General features: G+C 46.2%; 1 protein-coding gene across 5 annotated transcripts in view; it reads left to right on the top strand.

Moving 5' to 3' along the window:
* LYST (lysosomal trafficking regulator) overlaps positions 1-15,286 on the top strand; it is a 205,077-nt gene that overhangs the window by 179,835 nt on the left and 9,956 nt on the right. For all 5 annotated transcript variants that reach the window (XM_074373251.1, XM_074373253.1, XM_074373254.1 and 2 more), the window contains 4 exons: positions 4,794-5,024; positions 6,738-6,927; positions 8,065-8,201; positions 10,810-10,908. In XM_074373251.1, the coding sequence (XP_074229352.1) occupies positions 4,794-5,024; positions 6,738-6,927; positions 8,065-8,201; positions 10,810-10,908 (657 nt within the window). The remainder of the gene's footprint in view (positions 1-4,793; positions 5,025-6,737; positions 6,928-8,064; positions 8,202-10,809; positions 10,909-15,286) is intronic.

The following is a 15,286-nucleotide window of genomic DNA, read 5'->3' as shown; positions in this document are numbered from 1 at the left end:
GGTAAAAAGACAAATTTTGAGGAGCAACCTACGTCCTAGTGTTCTGCCTAGATGCTACTCAAAGAGAACCAGAGATGAACCACTAATCCGCTGCATAAGACACACAGCCTCTTTGTGTTCCTGACTTTAAAATTAGGAGGCAGAGTTAGATTGATCGCGGACTTGCCCTCTGGCTGTGACTTTCTGTGTAGATGCATGGAGTGTTTGCAGCAAACACAGCTAAAGACGCATAGATCCTCCAGTAACACACTCTGTATCTGGGCTTATTAAGCCAGAGGTCCGTTCCTGAATGGTAGTTGAAATAAAAATCTCTTTAGTCCATTTTGCTCGGTAATTGTTTTAAGGGCATCTAAGGTAATAGAAAATTAAATTTCTTAAGAGGCTCACGGTCTGGAAGAGAGACCCTGACAGATGCACTGGTGACTCTGGTGGGCCTTGAATGCCCTGGCCCAGTGGTTGAAAAGGGCGTCGTACAGTTGGATTGGGGGCTGACAATTGTCCACAGAAGCGAGTGTAAAGCAAAGGCGGGGCCGCAGGGCTGATCTGTGAACTTCATTCATACTTGATCTAAAAGGTAACTTTGAAAGCAACTGGGGATTTGGACATTAACCTCGATATACCCTCTGCCTGTAATCCTGGCACGTCTTTTCAATTATTCTTACTTAAAATTCACATTAAAAGTACCTGCGTGCAGCAATATATGACACAATTCTCATCCTACTGGAATTTTTTCACTAATTCTTTGGGACTTTAGAACTTTAAAAAGGATAGAGTTCTAGAAATTTAAAAAAACTCAATTCATGGGGCAAAACAAAGTGTAGCTTCATCAGTGCACAGTCTCTGAATTCAGAATTGAGTTTGAATCCTTCCTCTGTGACTCTGCCTCTTGCTGTGTGACTTGGTGTGACCTTAGCCTCTCTGTACCTGAATGTCAGATGTATAACATGTGAACAATAACACCAGCCTCGTAAGTAGGGACTAAAGTTCATACAGAGTGATGCCTGCCGTACAGTTTTGAATACATAAATGTTAACTTTGTAAAAAGGAATGTAAAAATGCCTTTTGATCTTAAGTCAACATTCACCAATATATGGGGTTCACTAGAAACTGATACCACAGAATGGGAAGAAGGACTGTTTTAAAATAAATTTTGAATGAGTTCCAGCCATAGGGCTCTTCCAGTCTTCATGTGAACTTTCGAGTGTATGAGATCAAGCAACCGCTAAGAAGGACCCTGCTCAGATGAGCATTATAACAGGGGTCTGAGTCCTCGTGGTGCTGGTGGTGACAGTGGTGATAGTGATGAGGGGAGTGAGTGTGGAAGACTGTTTAACATCTGAGAATCTGTGAAATTCGACTTTGGCATTTATAGAGATGTCATATGTAGATACATACGTGAAATTTGCTATGACATTACATGATAATGTTGAATTGTACAGTGGATGCACACAGCAGAACAGATCTCTACCCAGCTACTGTCTGTGAGCTTTAAAAACAAAAACGTAAGTGCACATCACTCTCATTTGACTCTGAGGAACGTGACGCTAAGGAGAGAAGTGTAGTAACACCCTTTACATACGAGCTTGGAGTTGTCGCTGCTGCTCTCTGAGATTCCTTGCAGTTTTCACTAGAACCTAAATAATTCCTACCAGCATTGTGTCTTCATTTCACTTTTCCCTCTTCCTGTATCTCGCTTTGGACAGATTACTTTGTTAATAGTTTAGTACTGCACATGAAGCCTTTTTTCTTATTCCAGCACTAGGTGTTAAATCCTGACTCGTACTCCTTTCCCAGTCTGATTATTGCCCTAACCCCCCTCCATGACCTAAGAAGGGCGACAGCATGGAGGACACCAGTCATGGACCATCAAGTGTGCCAGCCTTTCTGCAGCCTTTTGGTCAAAAATGGAATGCCTGGCTTTGCTTCTCAGCCAGTGCTCTGCCTCTGGCACAGCCTTCTCACTGCCAAGTTCTAGTCGGGCTCAGCCGTGTATGTGGAAGCCTCCAAAGCAGACACAGGGAGAGGAAATCAAAATTAAATTAATCCTCTCCAAGAATAAATAAAGCATGGATGTGCTGCTCTTGAGGTTCCAGGGTAGAAATCGGAAAGACTTTGCTTGGGTTTCAGTGATACTGGTGTTCAGACTGCTGATTCTTCAGCCCAGAAAAGCAGAGAGGCGGAGACCTCCAGAAATGGAGGTTCCTCACTGATGTCTATATATGTAAGGAAACGTGTCTCAGTAGTTGATATTATAGACATCTTCTACCTGTGCATGTGAATTAGCAATAGCAACCAGCCATTGTGTCTTGAGAGGAATCAGACTTAGCATATTGATGTCAGAGAATAAAAGTTGGGGTGGGTACAGCTCCGTGGTAGAGTGTGTGCTTAGCATGCATGAGGTCCTCGTTCAACCCCCAGTTACCTCCACTGAAAAAACAAAGAAACAGATAAACCTAATTACCTTTCCCCTTGCAAAAAATAAAGGGGGGGGGGCGTTTGCATATGAGACAATTCCGGGCAGATACAGATGGCTGTGAACTTCTAGCTCCCGTGGTCATCCCCTGAGGGAACTGGGGTGGAGCAGGGTCCTCTGCTTGTCTTCAGACTCTGTGTCGCCGTGTACCTGAGTTCTCTTGTCTCCTCCCATTCTGCTGACCACCTGGAAAGGTTTTGACTAAGTGCTTGACTCTAGTTTTCTAACCACTATCTAACAGGCAGCTACAGAAAAAGTACAGCCACCTACTAATCTGCTTGCAGAAGCTATTTTGGATGAACTTAATTGAAAATCTTGGTTATTTTTCATCAGTTCTCACTGAGAGACAAGACCAGAGAAAACCCTCAATTTGTTCTTTTCTTTTCAGTTGAGGTATGATTGACACACATTATGTTAGTTTCCAGTATACAACATAATGATTTGATCATTCGGGAAATGATCAGCACAGGAAGTCTAGTTAACATCCACCCCATATATAGGTACAAAATGTTTTTTTTCTTGTGATGAAGACTTAAGATTTATTCTCCTAGCAACTTTCAAATATGCAGTATGATGTTATTAGCTATAGTCAATAGCTACACATTACATCCCCATGACTGACTTATTTTATAACTGGAATTTTGTACCTTTTGGCCCCCTTAACCCATTTCACTCAGCCCTCACCTCTGGCAACCACCAACCTGTTCTCTGCATCTGTGAGCTTGGTTTTTTGTTTGTTTAGATTCTGCACTTAAATGAGATAGTACTTATTTGTGTGGTGTTTTTCTTTCTCTGTCTGACTTGTTTCACTTGGCATAATGCTTTCAGGGTCCATCCATGTTGTCATGAGATTTCATTCGTTTATGGCTGAGTGATATTCCATTGCATCTGTATGCCACATTTTTTTCATCCGTTCCGTCCATGCACGTTTAGGTTGCCTCTGTATCTTGGCTTTTGTAAATAAAGCTCAGTGAACACAGGGGTGCACATATCATCTCAAACGAGTGTTACTGTTTTCTTCGGCTAAATACCCAGAAGTGGGATTGCTGGGTCATGTGGCACTTCTATTTTTAATTTTTTGAGAAACTGCTGCACTGTTTCCATAGGGCTGCACCAGTTTGCACTCCTGCCAGCAGAGCACAGGGACTCCCTGTTCTCACATCCTCGCCAGCACTCGTTATCGCCTGTCTTCTTGGTAATGGCCGTTCTAACAGGTGCGAGGTGATAGCTCATTGTGGTTTTGGTTTACATTTTCCTGATGATGAGTGATGTTGAGCACCGTTTAATGTACCTGTTGGCCGTCTGGATGTCTTCTTTGGAAATGTCTATTCAGATCCTCTGCCCACTTTTTAATCAGATTGCTTTTTTTACTGTTGAATTAAAAGAGTTCTTTATATATTTTGGATATTAACCCTTTATCAGATATAATGTGCAAATAATTTCCCTCATTTGGTTGGCTGCTTTTTCACTTTGTTGATGGTTTCTTTTGTGGTGCAGATAAATGAGGTCTTATATGATATTCTCTTTAATTTAAAATCAATTTTTTTTTTTTTTTAGATTCCACATATGAGCGATCTCATATGGTATTTTTCTTTCTCTTTCTGGCTTACTTCACTTAGAATGACATTCTCCAGGAACATCCATGTTGCTGCAAATGGCGTTATGTTGTCAGTTCTTATGGCTGAATAGTATTACATTGTATAAATATACCATGTCTTCTTTATCCAGTCATCTGTTAAAAAAAAACAACAAACAAAACATAAATACAAAACAGAAACAGACTCATAGACATAGAATACAAACTTGTGGTTGCCAAGGGGGTGGGGGTGGGAAGGGATAGACTGGGATTTCAAAATGTAGAATAGATAAACAAGATTATACTGAATAGCACAGGGAAATATATACAAGATCTTATGGTAGCTCACAGAGAAAAAAATGTGACAATGAATATATATATGTTCATGTATAACTGAAAAGTTGTGCTCTACACTGGAATTTGACACAACATTGTAAAATGATTACAAATCAATAAAAAAATTTAAAAAAAATCAATTTTATAAACATACCTAATTAGCACCAGGCAATCAAGATACATTATTTTCATTCATCTACCGAGAAACATTGATTATTCCTACTCGGATCTCTTTGAGACTATTAATGATTATTAACCTGATCAAAAACATTTAAAACTCCTTTCCGTCTGAAGTAGAGAAGGGTGGACCATTGCCAAGAGACCAGAGCCAGTTGTTTCCCCTTTGGTGTTATTGCCAGTCTTGTTCTGGTCACACGTCTCGGCTTCTTGTTCTCTGTCACCCTGCAGACGTACTTTGGGATGGACGTCTCTGCGGTGGAAGATCCAGTTCAGAGACGTGCGCTGGAAACCATGATCAAAACCTACGGCCAGACCCCTCGTCAGCTGTTCCAGTCGGCACACGCCAGCAGGCCTGGGTCCAGGCTCAGCATCGAAGGAGAGCTCCCTGCTGCCGTGGGGCTGTTAGTGCAGTTCGCGTTCAGGGAAACCAAAGAACAGGTCAAGGAGGTCACCTATCCGGTATGTCGCTTGGATTTCAGTAGAGTTCAGCAAAAGCTGGTGCAGCTCCCAGTATGTCAGTCCCGCCCCCAGGCTCTCGGGGCCAGGCAGTGAGCAGCGTGGTCCCAGCCCAAAGGGATGCGCAGCCCGTGAACACGGACGCGCCCTTGAGCTGCGATGGTGTGTGTCGTAAATGCTGCCTCAGTGACGTGAGGGAGGGTGCTTTGGGAGCTCGGGTCAGAGTGCCAGCTCCCTGAGGGTGGTTACGGGAAAGCCTCACGAGGCAGGGACACGCAGGGGCTGCAGATGAGAGGGAGGAGCCGTCCCGGACTGGAGAGCAGTCAGCGTGGGTGAGCCAGTGCAGACAGGCCTCGCCTGCGCCCGCTGTTGCCTGCCACCAGAAGTCCCAACCAGCTGAGTAAATGTTCTGGTTTACAATTCAGGGGGACTCTTACACATTTTTTGGCCCCGCTAGATTGTAATGATAAAAAGTATTGCCTCTTAAAATAGAAGTAGGTATAATGTTTACTCTGAAAATGAAAAATGAAGCAAGCAAACCTTCAGAATAAAATGAATTCTAATCCTCAACTAAATTCTTCATTATCAAGGCAGCATAAGATTGGCGCCTGTGACTTGTAAAGTGTTATAAGGGTTTGCAGAGGGGATGGCAGAACATGAAAAGAAAGGGGAGAGAGGTTGTGAAGGAGCCTGGAGGTGAAGACCAGCGCAGACCTGAGGCTGCGCTCATCCGTGACCCACCGTAAGAGAAGACAGTTTCACAGCCTTGTCCTGACCGTCCTTTCTTACAGTGGTGTTACTTAAGTACACTAAACGTCACACACAAACAGAACACCTGGTGTAAACTCTTTCTGGTCAGAGCTCACACATATCAGATTTACCTGTTAAATACAAACAAAACTTACAGAACCAGTAAAACTGAATTTAAGAGATCATAATGACAGACAGTGTTGAACCCATTCACCAACGTTGTGTTTCATAGTTGAAAGCTATAGTTTTTTGTTTTGTGTTTTCTTGTCAATTTAACTGTTACGGTTTTGAAGCCTTATAAGTCATTTTAGTCAAGATCATTACCGGGGTCATCATTTTTCACTAGAATCTATTTTAACATGTCAAAATAATGTAATAGTACATCCCTGAAAAGTCACAAGTGCTGTCTCATTCGCTGCTGCTACACAGCTGACTTAACACTGCGAATGTGCAGGGTCTGGGCAGCGTGTCTGTGCAGCGCAGTGGGAACCTGGGACCCGCCCCGCTCCCCCCAGGCCTGCGTGTAGACCACTGCCTCCATCAGGAAGGCCCATCCCCACACATAGCCCTGGTTTGCTCTCTCATTTCATCCCAGTGTCTGCCCAGACACCATCTCAGAGAGGCTTCCCTGACCCCACCTCTAAAACAGCAGCTTTGTCACTCTCTTCCTTCACCACCTGACATCTTGGATGCATGTTTGTTTGTTTATTTGTCTGCCCCTCCCCAGATAGCCGCAACGCCATGGGGCCTGGCACCTTGTCTCATTCTTCACTGTGTCCAGTAACCAGGACACGTATCTCCATACGCTGAGCACGAGGGAAGCAAAAAATTATACAACAATTCTCCACAAAGGGCTTATAATCAAGCTGCTTTCTCTTTGTTTAGAATTAAGTTAGTAGTTAATTAGTTAATTAGTTCTATATTTACTGTTTTTTTAATTGTACTTTTTACTTTCTTTATTTTCAGAGTCCTCTGTCATGGATAAAAGGCTTGAAATGGGGGGAGTACGTTGGCTCCCCAAGTGCTCCGGTGCCCGTGGTCTGCTTCAGCCAGCCCCACGGGGAGAGATTTGGGTTTCTCCAGGCCCTGCCCACTAGAGCAATCTGTGGTTTGTCACGCAACTTCTGTCTTCTGATGACGTACAGTAAAGAACAAGGTAAAACACAATGACAGTCATTCTGGGTGTATCCATCTTTCATGAGATTTCAGTGTTTTCCCTCATCTCTGCTGCTGTTTTGTCCCAGGCCCTCCTCACGTTTCTAAGTGTCCCCCACACACTGGGAGGCCAGCCACGTTTTCCTTTCCAGCAATACCTTTTGAGTTAACCATGTCACTAAATGCAAAAGAACCCTCCCTGCTTACCAGGCACAGGCTTCGGGCGCCGAAATGACTGAGTAGGGGCCCCCGTCTGCTGCAGCCAGCTGTGTGCCAGCGAGGGGACCAGACGCCTCTGGGCGGTCCGCCCTGGTGCAGCTTCATACCATGCCCTGTGCGCTGTGCTCCTCGGCCCCCGCGGCCTCCCGCTGCAGGGAGCGCCCCAGTGCAGGGGTGCCCGACCCGTGCCAGCAGGAACGCTGCGTGCCGGCCGGCTGTGTCAGACTCACTCTTGGTTCTGTCGTGAAATGAGTGCTTTCCTTTATAGTTGTTAGCAGGAAAAGAGGCTGCATACTGTTTTGTCTAAGTTCAGTGAACTAGCAAAGTAAGGTAAAGGTGTTTAATCACAGCTGTGGCATCAGTGGTTTATCCTCACTGGTATGTTGCCGTTGGCTGTAAGGTGTGTCACAAGTTACTGCTTACAATACGTAACGTACCCCAAGTGTGAGTAACTTACCTGTAAAAAAATTAGAGTGGATTGAAGTTTATTTCTATGGAGCAGAAGAGAAAAGGCTGGTGTTACCACTTAGCGTGAGGGACTCACCTGTGTTGGATGTGACGCCAGCCTGCTTCGTTGCCCACGACAGCCCGCGCCCGCAGTGGCCCGCAGCAGCTGTGCTCGCTTAGCTCGCCCTTTGCCTCCTCGCAGAGCGCGCTTGGGGCTCGTCAGAGTCTGGGTGTGTCCAGGAAGCGGACGGAGGCACGCTAGTGCCACGGCCTGAACTTCACCCGTAGGGTCCCGTTGGCGTTACAGGAACTAAACTCCCATAAACCGGCCCCGCTCGTGGGTGTAGAGATGGTCTTGCGCTGGAACGGCCGCGCTCTGCTTTGTAAACTCCAGCCTCCGAGCTGCCGCGGGGCTGGGCTGTCCAGCAGTAACTAAGCAGCGGGCATCGGTGCTTTTGTTTCCCTTGCTGAGGTGTGAGAAGCATGAACAGCACTGACATTCAGTGGTCAGCCATCCTGAGCTGGGGCTACGCCGACAACATTCTGCGGCTGAAGAGCAAGCAGAGCGAGCCTCCAGTAAGCTTCATCCAGGGCTCGCGGCAGTATCAGGTGAGCGGCTCTATGACGTGCTTTCTGACCGTAATTAAACATGACGCCTAAGGGCTCAGACCAATAGCAGCCCGTCTCCCCTGTCCCGCAGCCGGCCCGGTCACGAGGCTGGGCGTACGCCTTGTCTGCGGGGCTCTCAGACTTCCTAGCTCCCGCCCTTCTGCCTGTGTCCCCAGGATCCGGGCCCGCCCAGCATCGCACTGAGACAGCGCTGGTGCTTCCCACCCAGCGCCGGCTGGGGGCCCGGTGCTGGGACACATCAGTGTTGCTGTCTTCTCAGCGTCCACTTGCCTTCTGTCACCGTGTCATTTTCAGTGCCCAGAGTGCCACCTTCCACACCTGGTTTTGCCTAAATGGACCAGGTATTTGGGCATCCTGACTAAAGCCCTGCGATCTGTGGTCTGTCGTTCACTGGGTCACCTTTGGCAAGTGACTTAACCTTTCCTGACCTGAGCTGCTTGCCTCCTCTGGGAAACTGGGCCAGTCATCCTGCCACTGCGTGCTCATACAGGTGCTGTAAAAGTGCCTCCAGTGCTTGTGAAGGTGCTCTGCAAACTGTAAAACACTGGACACACATGCACACACACGCACTGCTGCCACAGCTTTTCCCGGTACTAAACTGTGTGTTAAACCTTCTCTCTTTGCCCTTCTTTCCACGGGAAGTTCTGCTGCCATTTCTGACGTCTGTTACCTGCCTTAACACCCGGTGCCTGTTCACACTCCTGACACTCGTCACCATTCCCTGAGCACTCTGGAGCTGGAGGCAGCTACTTTGGGGCCTTCTTGGTAGTGAAAGAAAGGAGAGTAGTGACTGTTTGCTTAACCTTCAGTAAGGGTCATCGCCTTGTGTTATCTGACCTAACAGTAAACTCACAAAAGTAAAAATAAAGGATGGTGAAAAGCAACCGTATTAGAAATTTTAATGAAAATTTAAGCACTGCACATTTTTTCTGTCATGTAAAGTTGGTCACAGAAACATCGTTAAAGATGAAAATGTACCCCCATCAGTTGTTTAGCAAAACAGATCCAGATTTTTAGCAAACACTGCGTGATAATCCGACTGCTCTCGTGACTGCCAAGCATGTGCCTGTCAGCCTTCTTCTCTTTCCTGTTTCCCCTGGAAAATGAAAAGTTCTGAACCCCCCGCTGTGCCCAGTGGCAGCTGAAAGCAGACCACAGACACGATGTCTCCAGTCTTCTACACTTTCTTGGAAGATGACAGCATTCCTTCCACAGTGCAGAGAGGAAGCCAGAGATGACGGTTTATTTCACGCTACCTTGTCCTCCTGGGAGACCCGTCATTCTTCCGTTTTCTTATTTTGTCTGTTTTGCTTTAGCACAGCTGGGATAGTTGAAGAGTAGTGATGAAGTAATTCCTAGAAAGACGAAATAGCAGAACGTTTCAAAATAGAGAAAAAATGAGACGTTAAAATCCTGTGCTGTAACTTAGGTTTCTGAGAGTTCAGTAGTCCCACATAGTGGTTGCAGGACAGAATGAGTTTTATTCTGTATATTTTTAAAAGTACATTTTCTTCTTGTTCTTTGGAAGACCTTTAAGAAAGGATAAAAATTATGAAACATCAATCTTTACAAATAATTAGAACCATTCAAGAAAGAAACTCTAAAAAAAATTGGATCCATTGGACTCTGATGATCTATTGAGAGATAAGAGGAGTCAGGATCAAAGACATTCATTTTTCAAGGTGGCAGACGCTTGAACACATTTGTAGGGCCAGGAGGGGAGAAGCCAGCAAAAGACAGTTTGCAGTTCTGAGAGAGACGTGGCAGTCGTTCTGAGAAACACTGGGGGCGGGGGGCGGGGGCGCTGGCCTTAAAGACAGAGGGCCTTCTCCTCTAAATCGGGAGACCACACGAGACAGTCTGAGGCACAGAGAAGGGGTAGGGTGAGGTCTGTGGCTGACGACCTGCGTCCTCTTGGTGAATTGAGGTGTGTGGGTGTTGCTGACCCCACCAGGAGAGGTGGGGCTGGAAGGGGCCATGGGAGCAGAGCAGGTGGGGGCAGCTGCCGCGGGCGTGGCGCTGGGGGTCAGCCAGCGCTGAGGAGGACTGTCAGGTCAGGCAGAGGGTCTGGCTGACCGTGACAAGTGTCTCCACGGTTGGGGCTGAGGGGTTATAATCCCAGATTCTGTTCTCTGCGTTTGTCTTTCCTCCTCCTCCTGCTGAGTCATCTTTAGAGCTGTTAGAAGCAATACGTCTATTTATAAGGACCCTGTTTCCCCACAGAAACAGAGGACGAAAACAAGGAAATAGAAGTGTAAAAATCGGGTGAAATGCATCCCACACACACTCAGCCCTGCATCTGGCTGGTCCTGGACTGTTTTGTTTAAATTTCTGGGGAAGAAGTGGCCGTGTGTGTGTATACGCAGGAAAATGTAAAATCACAGACAGTGCATTATAATACATTTTAATGTGGGAGCAGCTTTTAGACATCTTAAAGTTACAGGATATTATTCTATCTTGCATCATTCTAATCACTTCAAAGGTTTACCTTAAATTTTGTGATCGTATATTTTTAAAATAATAGAAAAACTTGTAGCAGTTCTCATGCTTTTTAAACACAATAATCTTTGGTTTGTCCTTGTTCAAGGTGACTAGTTGTGCGTGGGTGCCTGACAGTTGCCAGCTGTTTACCGGGAGCAAGTGTGGCGTCATCACAGCCTACACCAACAGGTTTACCAGTGGCACGGTAGGTCCTGGGCTTGTGTGGGGTTTCCATGTCGGTGAGGGGAAGAAATCCTTTATGAAGTATAATTTTTAAGTATAAGATTAACTTAAAGTTTTTGTACTTTAATCTCTTCTCCACATAAGCTGTAAAATGTGAAAGATCACGTATTTACCTCGTCAGTTTTTGGTTGATTGGGATCACGAAAAATCTTGAGAATGACTGTAACGGCCTTAGTGTCTGGTGTCAGGGACATAGTATTTTGAGCTTTCGTCCGTGTCGCGTTGGGCTTTTTGACGCCGTGTTGACGCATGCCGGCCTGTGTCCTCGGTGGCGGCCTGGATGCGCGGGAGCCTGTGAGGCTGGGAAGCGAGAGCGCGCCGCGCCGCACCCCGTGTCCCCGTGGTCTCTGGGTGAATTCAGTGGCAGCAAAGTCCAAGTAGCTTGTCTTGATTTCTACCAATTACTGGAAGAAATTTTTTCGGCTATTCGCGGAATCTTTAGGATTTAAGAGTTAAATTGCTAAAACAGCTCGGTGAAGAAGACAGTATGCAGCACTTGTAATTTGCTGCCGTTCCTTCCTCGAGCCAGCTGTCTGTGGCTGTGGATCCGTGGCGGGTCCAGGGTGGTCCCTCAGTGACGATCATTCAAGGCTGGAGCGTTCTCCGGGCTTTTTTTCATTAGGTTTTCTCCATTATTTTATGAAACACGTCTTACTGGGTGAGGCCTGCACGCCTAGCATGGCTGATGCTAGCTCTTTACTTCTCTGTCCAAGTTTATTCCCTTTTAAGCCCTTGTTAGGTTCTTTGCCACAATCCTGGGGGTATAAATGTGACCATAGCATTGTCTCTGTCACTTAGTCGAAGGAGCCATTAAAATGTTCTAAGCAGGGGTACTGTGCTCCCGTCAGCAATTGAAGGAGATCACTGCCGGCCAGGAGAAATGCTCGTGAGGGGTGGTGGCCGGAGGGCGGGGTGTGGCGGGGACGTGGGCCAGGCTGAGGGCCCTGGGTGGGCAGGACCATGAAGGGCGTGCTTTAGGGAGGGGTCACAGAGCACAGAAGAGGCGCCAGCCGACGTCAGGGAGCCTGGAAGGCGCACTTGAGCTGGATCTTAGAAGGTCAGTTTACTAAGTGGAGAAAAGAGGAACGAGTGCTTCAGCAAAGCAAACCAACCCGGAATCAGAGGCTGGGACTTGGGGAGCGGCAGGTGCTTAGAGTGCAACGTGCTGGGGAGGGTGGCAGGGCAGCGGGCTGAGTGCGGTTCTCAGACGCACACGACACTGAGAAGAACGCTCGAGGTCTGAGCGGAGAAGTGCCTTAACCTTGGAACGTCTCCCGTTTCCTCCTTTTAACTCCCAACGGCCTGAAGTGGATGTTAATTTTATAACGTCTCTCATATTAACTGCTGCCACCACCTTTCACCTTTTGAGCTCACCCTTCTGTTTCCTCTTTCCTACAAATGTATTCTTTTTTTAATTTTGTTTTACTGAAGTATAGTTGATTTACAATGTTGTGTTAGTTTCTGGTGTACAGCATAGTGATCCAGTGATACACATATACATTCTTTTTCATATTCTTTTTCATTGTAGGCTATTACAGGCTATTGAATATAGTTCCTTATGCTAAACAGTAGAATCTTGTTTATTTTGTATACAGTAGTGTGTATCTGCTAATCCTGAACTCCCAGTTTATCCCTCCCCCTTCCCCAGCAAGTGCATTCTCATCACTTGTGCTCAGCACGTGTCCCCTCATGTGTGCAGGTCACGCTGCACCACGTCATGGCTTTGAAATAGCAGATCGGGGTAGTGACTGTCGTTTGAACGCAGTAAGACATAGGCTTCTTTTACTTTGAAGTTACTGGAGGCTTGTGAAGCCTTATGTCACTTACCTTTCCTCAATTATCTATTTGGCTGAAAGTAGATTTTTCAATTTATTTATAAGAGTGCTCTTTTTCTCCTAAGTATTAATACCACTGGGTCATCAGGTCATGAGGTGAACAGTTGCTATTTAAACTGTGTCCAAAAGTGCGTCCTGGCTGTGTGGCTCTGTCCTTGTGTGGTCCGAGGGAGGCTCACCTGGTCTTTGTAGATGTCGCTGCTGCTTTCTCTTGGGGACCATCTCATCACCTGGGGGCCTCTGAAGCTGCAGGTGTGACCCTGTGCCTGTGGGGTCAGCAGCAAGCGCCTCACGTTCGCAGGACTCCACTCTCCCAACGCACTGAGAGCCGTGCTTCTGAAGTGTCTGTGCTCTCACCGTGCTGGTCTCAGCTCCCAAGTGCCAGGCAGGATATGACCAAAATGATTGCTGCTTGAAAATACTTCCGAGGAGGGCTTATGAAATACCTCCCAGAGCTAGTGAAGCGGGCTTCACTTGGGGCATCGTGTGTTCCTGTTGAGTCTCCCACGTTAGTCTTCTAAAATGCATTCTACAAACGGAATGTGAGTGAGTTGACAAGTTACAAGGAATTGTTATCTGTAAGCCATTTATGTGTTGGAGAATAACGTCTTCTAAAAGGGGTAACTGATTTTAAAATAGTCGATCTTACTAACTACTGTATATCAAACACATAAGTAACAAGGTCCTACCGCACAGCACAGGGAGCTGCATTCAACACCGTGTAACGGCCTATAATGAGACCAGTATATGTACGTGTGTATAACTGAATCACTGTGCTGCACACCGGAAGTTAACACAGCATTGTAAATCAACTGTATTTCAATAAGAAACAGTTGCTCTTGAGTCATTTTTTCACTAGTTGAATAGTGTGGCCACATCACCTTCATACCCGTGAACACCTGTATTTCTGTTCTCTGTGCTGATGGTGGTGGGACAATATGTATGCAGTTTATCCAAGCTAGTATTACATCATTCAGGAACATCTTAAAAAAAACAGGCCAGCACAGACTCCGGTTCTGCCCACAGAGATTATTGTTTGATCCATCAGGGAGTCATCCAGTAACGCTTGGGTCATTTTAAAGAGCACAATCTGTAAAATTTCAACAACCACTGTAGGTGCCTGTCCTGTGATTATCCCATAAGTATTATTCGTGGTCATGAAGTTAAAAAAATACACGTACACACACACACACACATAGATTTTTGTTTGTTTGTTTTTAAATAAACTGGGAGGGAGCTTTAGCCTTGATGGCATTTGCCAATCCTAGAATATTGACACTACCCTTGGACAGCCTCTTGTGAGAGGAATGGAAAACAATACCAAGGGGACAGAGCAAGCTGGGGGGTCCCAAGGAGGCCCTTCTCCAAAAGGCTTGTCCCCAAAGTGAGGTCCCCAAGAGTGGGGGTGCGTCAGACGGGACCAGCTCTTGCCTGGAACTGCAGCCTGGATTGGGATTCCCCGGGTGGTCAGGACCCTCAGGACCTGACCCTTGGGAAGGCGGCCCTAGACCAGGATGGTGCCCCAAGTCTCCCAGCAGAAACAGTCACGTGCATTCTATTCCACAAATAAAGGAATTCCGACAAATAATTTTTTAAATGCAATAACAAATACAATAAAACCAAGCACACAAATTTACAGACAAGACAATGAATATGTGAAAAGTTAAACTTAGTTATAATAAGAGAAATGTAATTTAAAGCAACATGATTGCCATTTAAAACTTGGGAAATTTTCAAAGGTTTAGAATGAGAGTCGAGGCACAAACTCAAATGCTACAGGGTCCAAGCAGAGAAGGGAAGGGACTCAGGCCTCTTTGGGCAGGGAATTCCTGGGTCCCAGGGCTCCCTGAAGCATGGTCTGAACGAGTGCTAGCCCACCCCACGGCCCTGTGGAGAGGGCCACAAAGAGCCAGAAGGGGCCCAGACCAGGACCCTTGCCCTGCTCAGAGCCATCCAGTCGCTGCGATTGTGTTCAGGTGAAGGTCACGTGCCCCAGCTAAACAGAAGCCACTGGCACACAGCTCAAGCCAGTTGTCGAAGGAAAACTGTGAGCCTGGTGTTGCCTGGTCATTTGAGTCTTTGAATATAAAATATGTATTTTTATGTGAATAAAACACTGGCGTATAAGGCACTTAAAGTAAGATGCGCTGCAGCTAATAAGTCAGCGCTGATGTTTCAGAAACAACGGTAAACAAAAGGGCCAGATGCAGCAGGTCCCTGACGAGCAATACCACATTTATGAGGTGTATCGACATGAAGAACAATGTAGCGCGTTGTCTGTTGTCGTAGTAATACGTGGTAGAACCTAAGTGCTGCATGCATGGGAAACAAACGCAGATTCAGAGCAATAGTAGCTCTGACAAGGGAGGGGAAACAGGCTGTAAAACCGTACAAACTGTGATGTTTAACATTTTCTTTATTTCAAAAAAGCTGATCGTATAATGTTAGGAGCAGTTTAACTGAGTGGTCAGGATGCAGCTTTTGGCTACATGTCTCCTTCCTACT

Source organism: Camelus bactrianus, chromosome 11, assembly GCF_048773025.1.
Source record: "Camelus bactrianus isolate YW-2024 breed Bactrian camel chromosome 11, ASM4877302v1, whole genome shotgun sequence".
Lineage (NCBI taxonomy): Eukaryota > Metazoa > Chordata > Mammalia > Artiodactyla > Camelidae > Camelus > Camelus bactrianus.
Note: the sequence above shows the minus strand (reverse complement) of the source record. Positions and strands in the feature narration are given on the sequence as shown.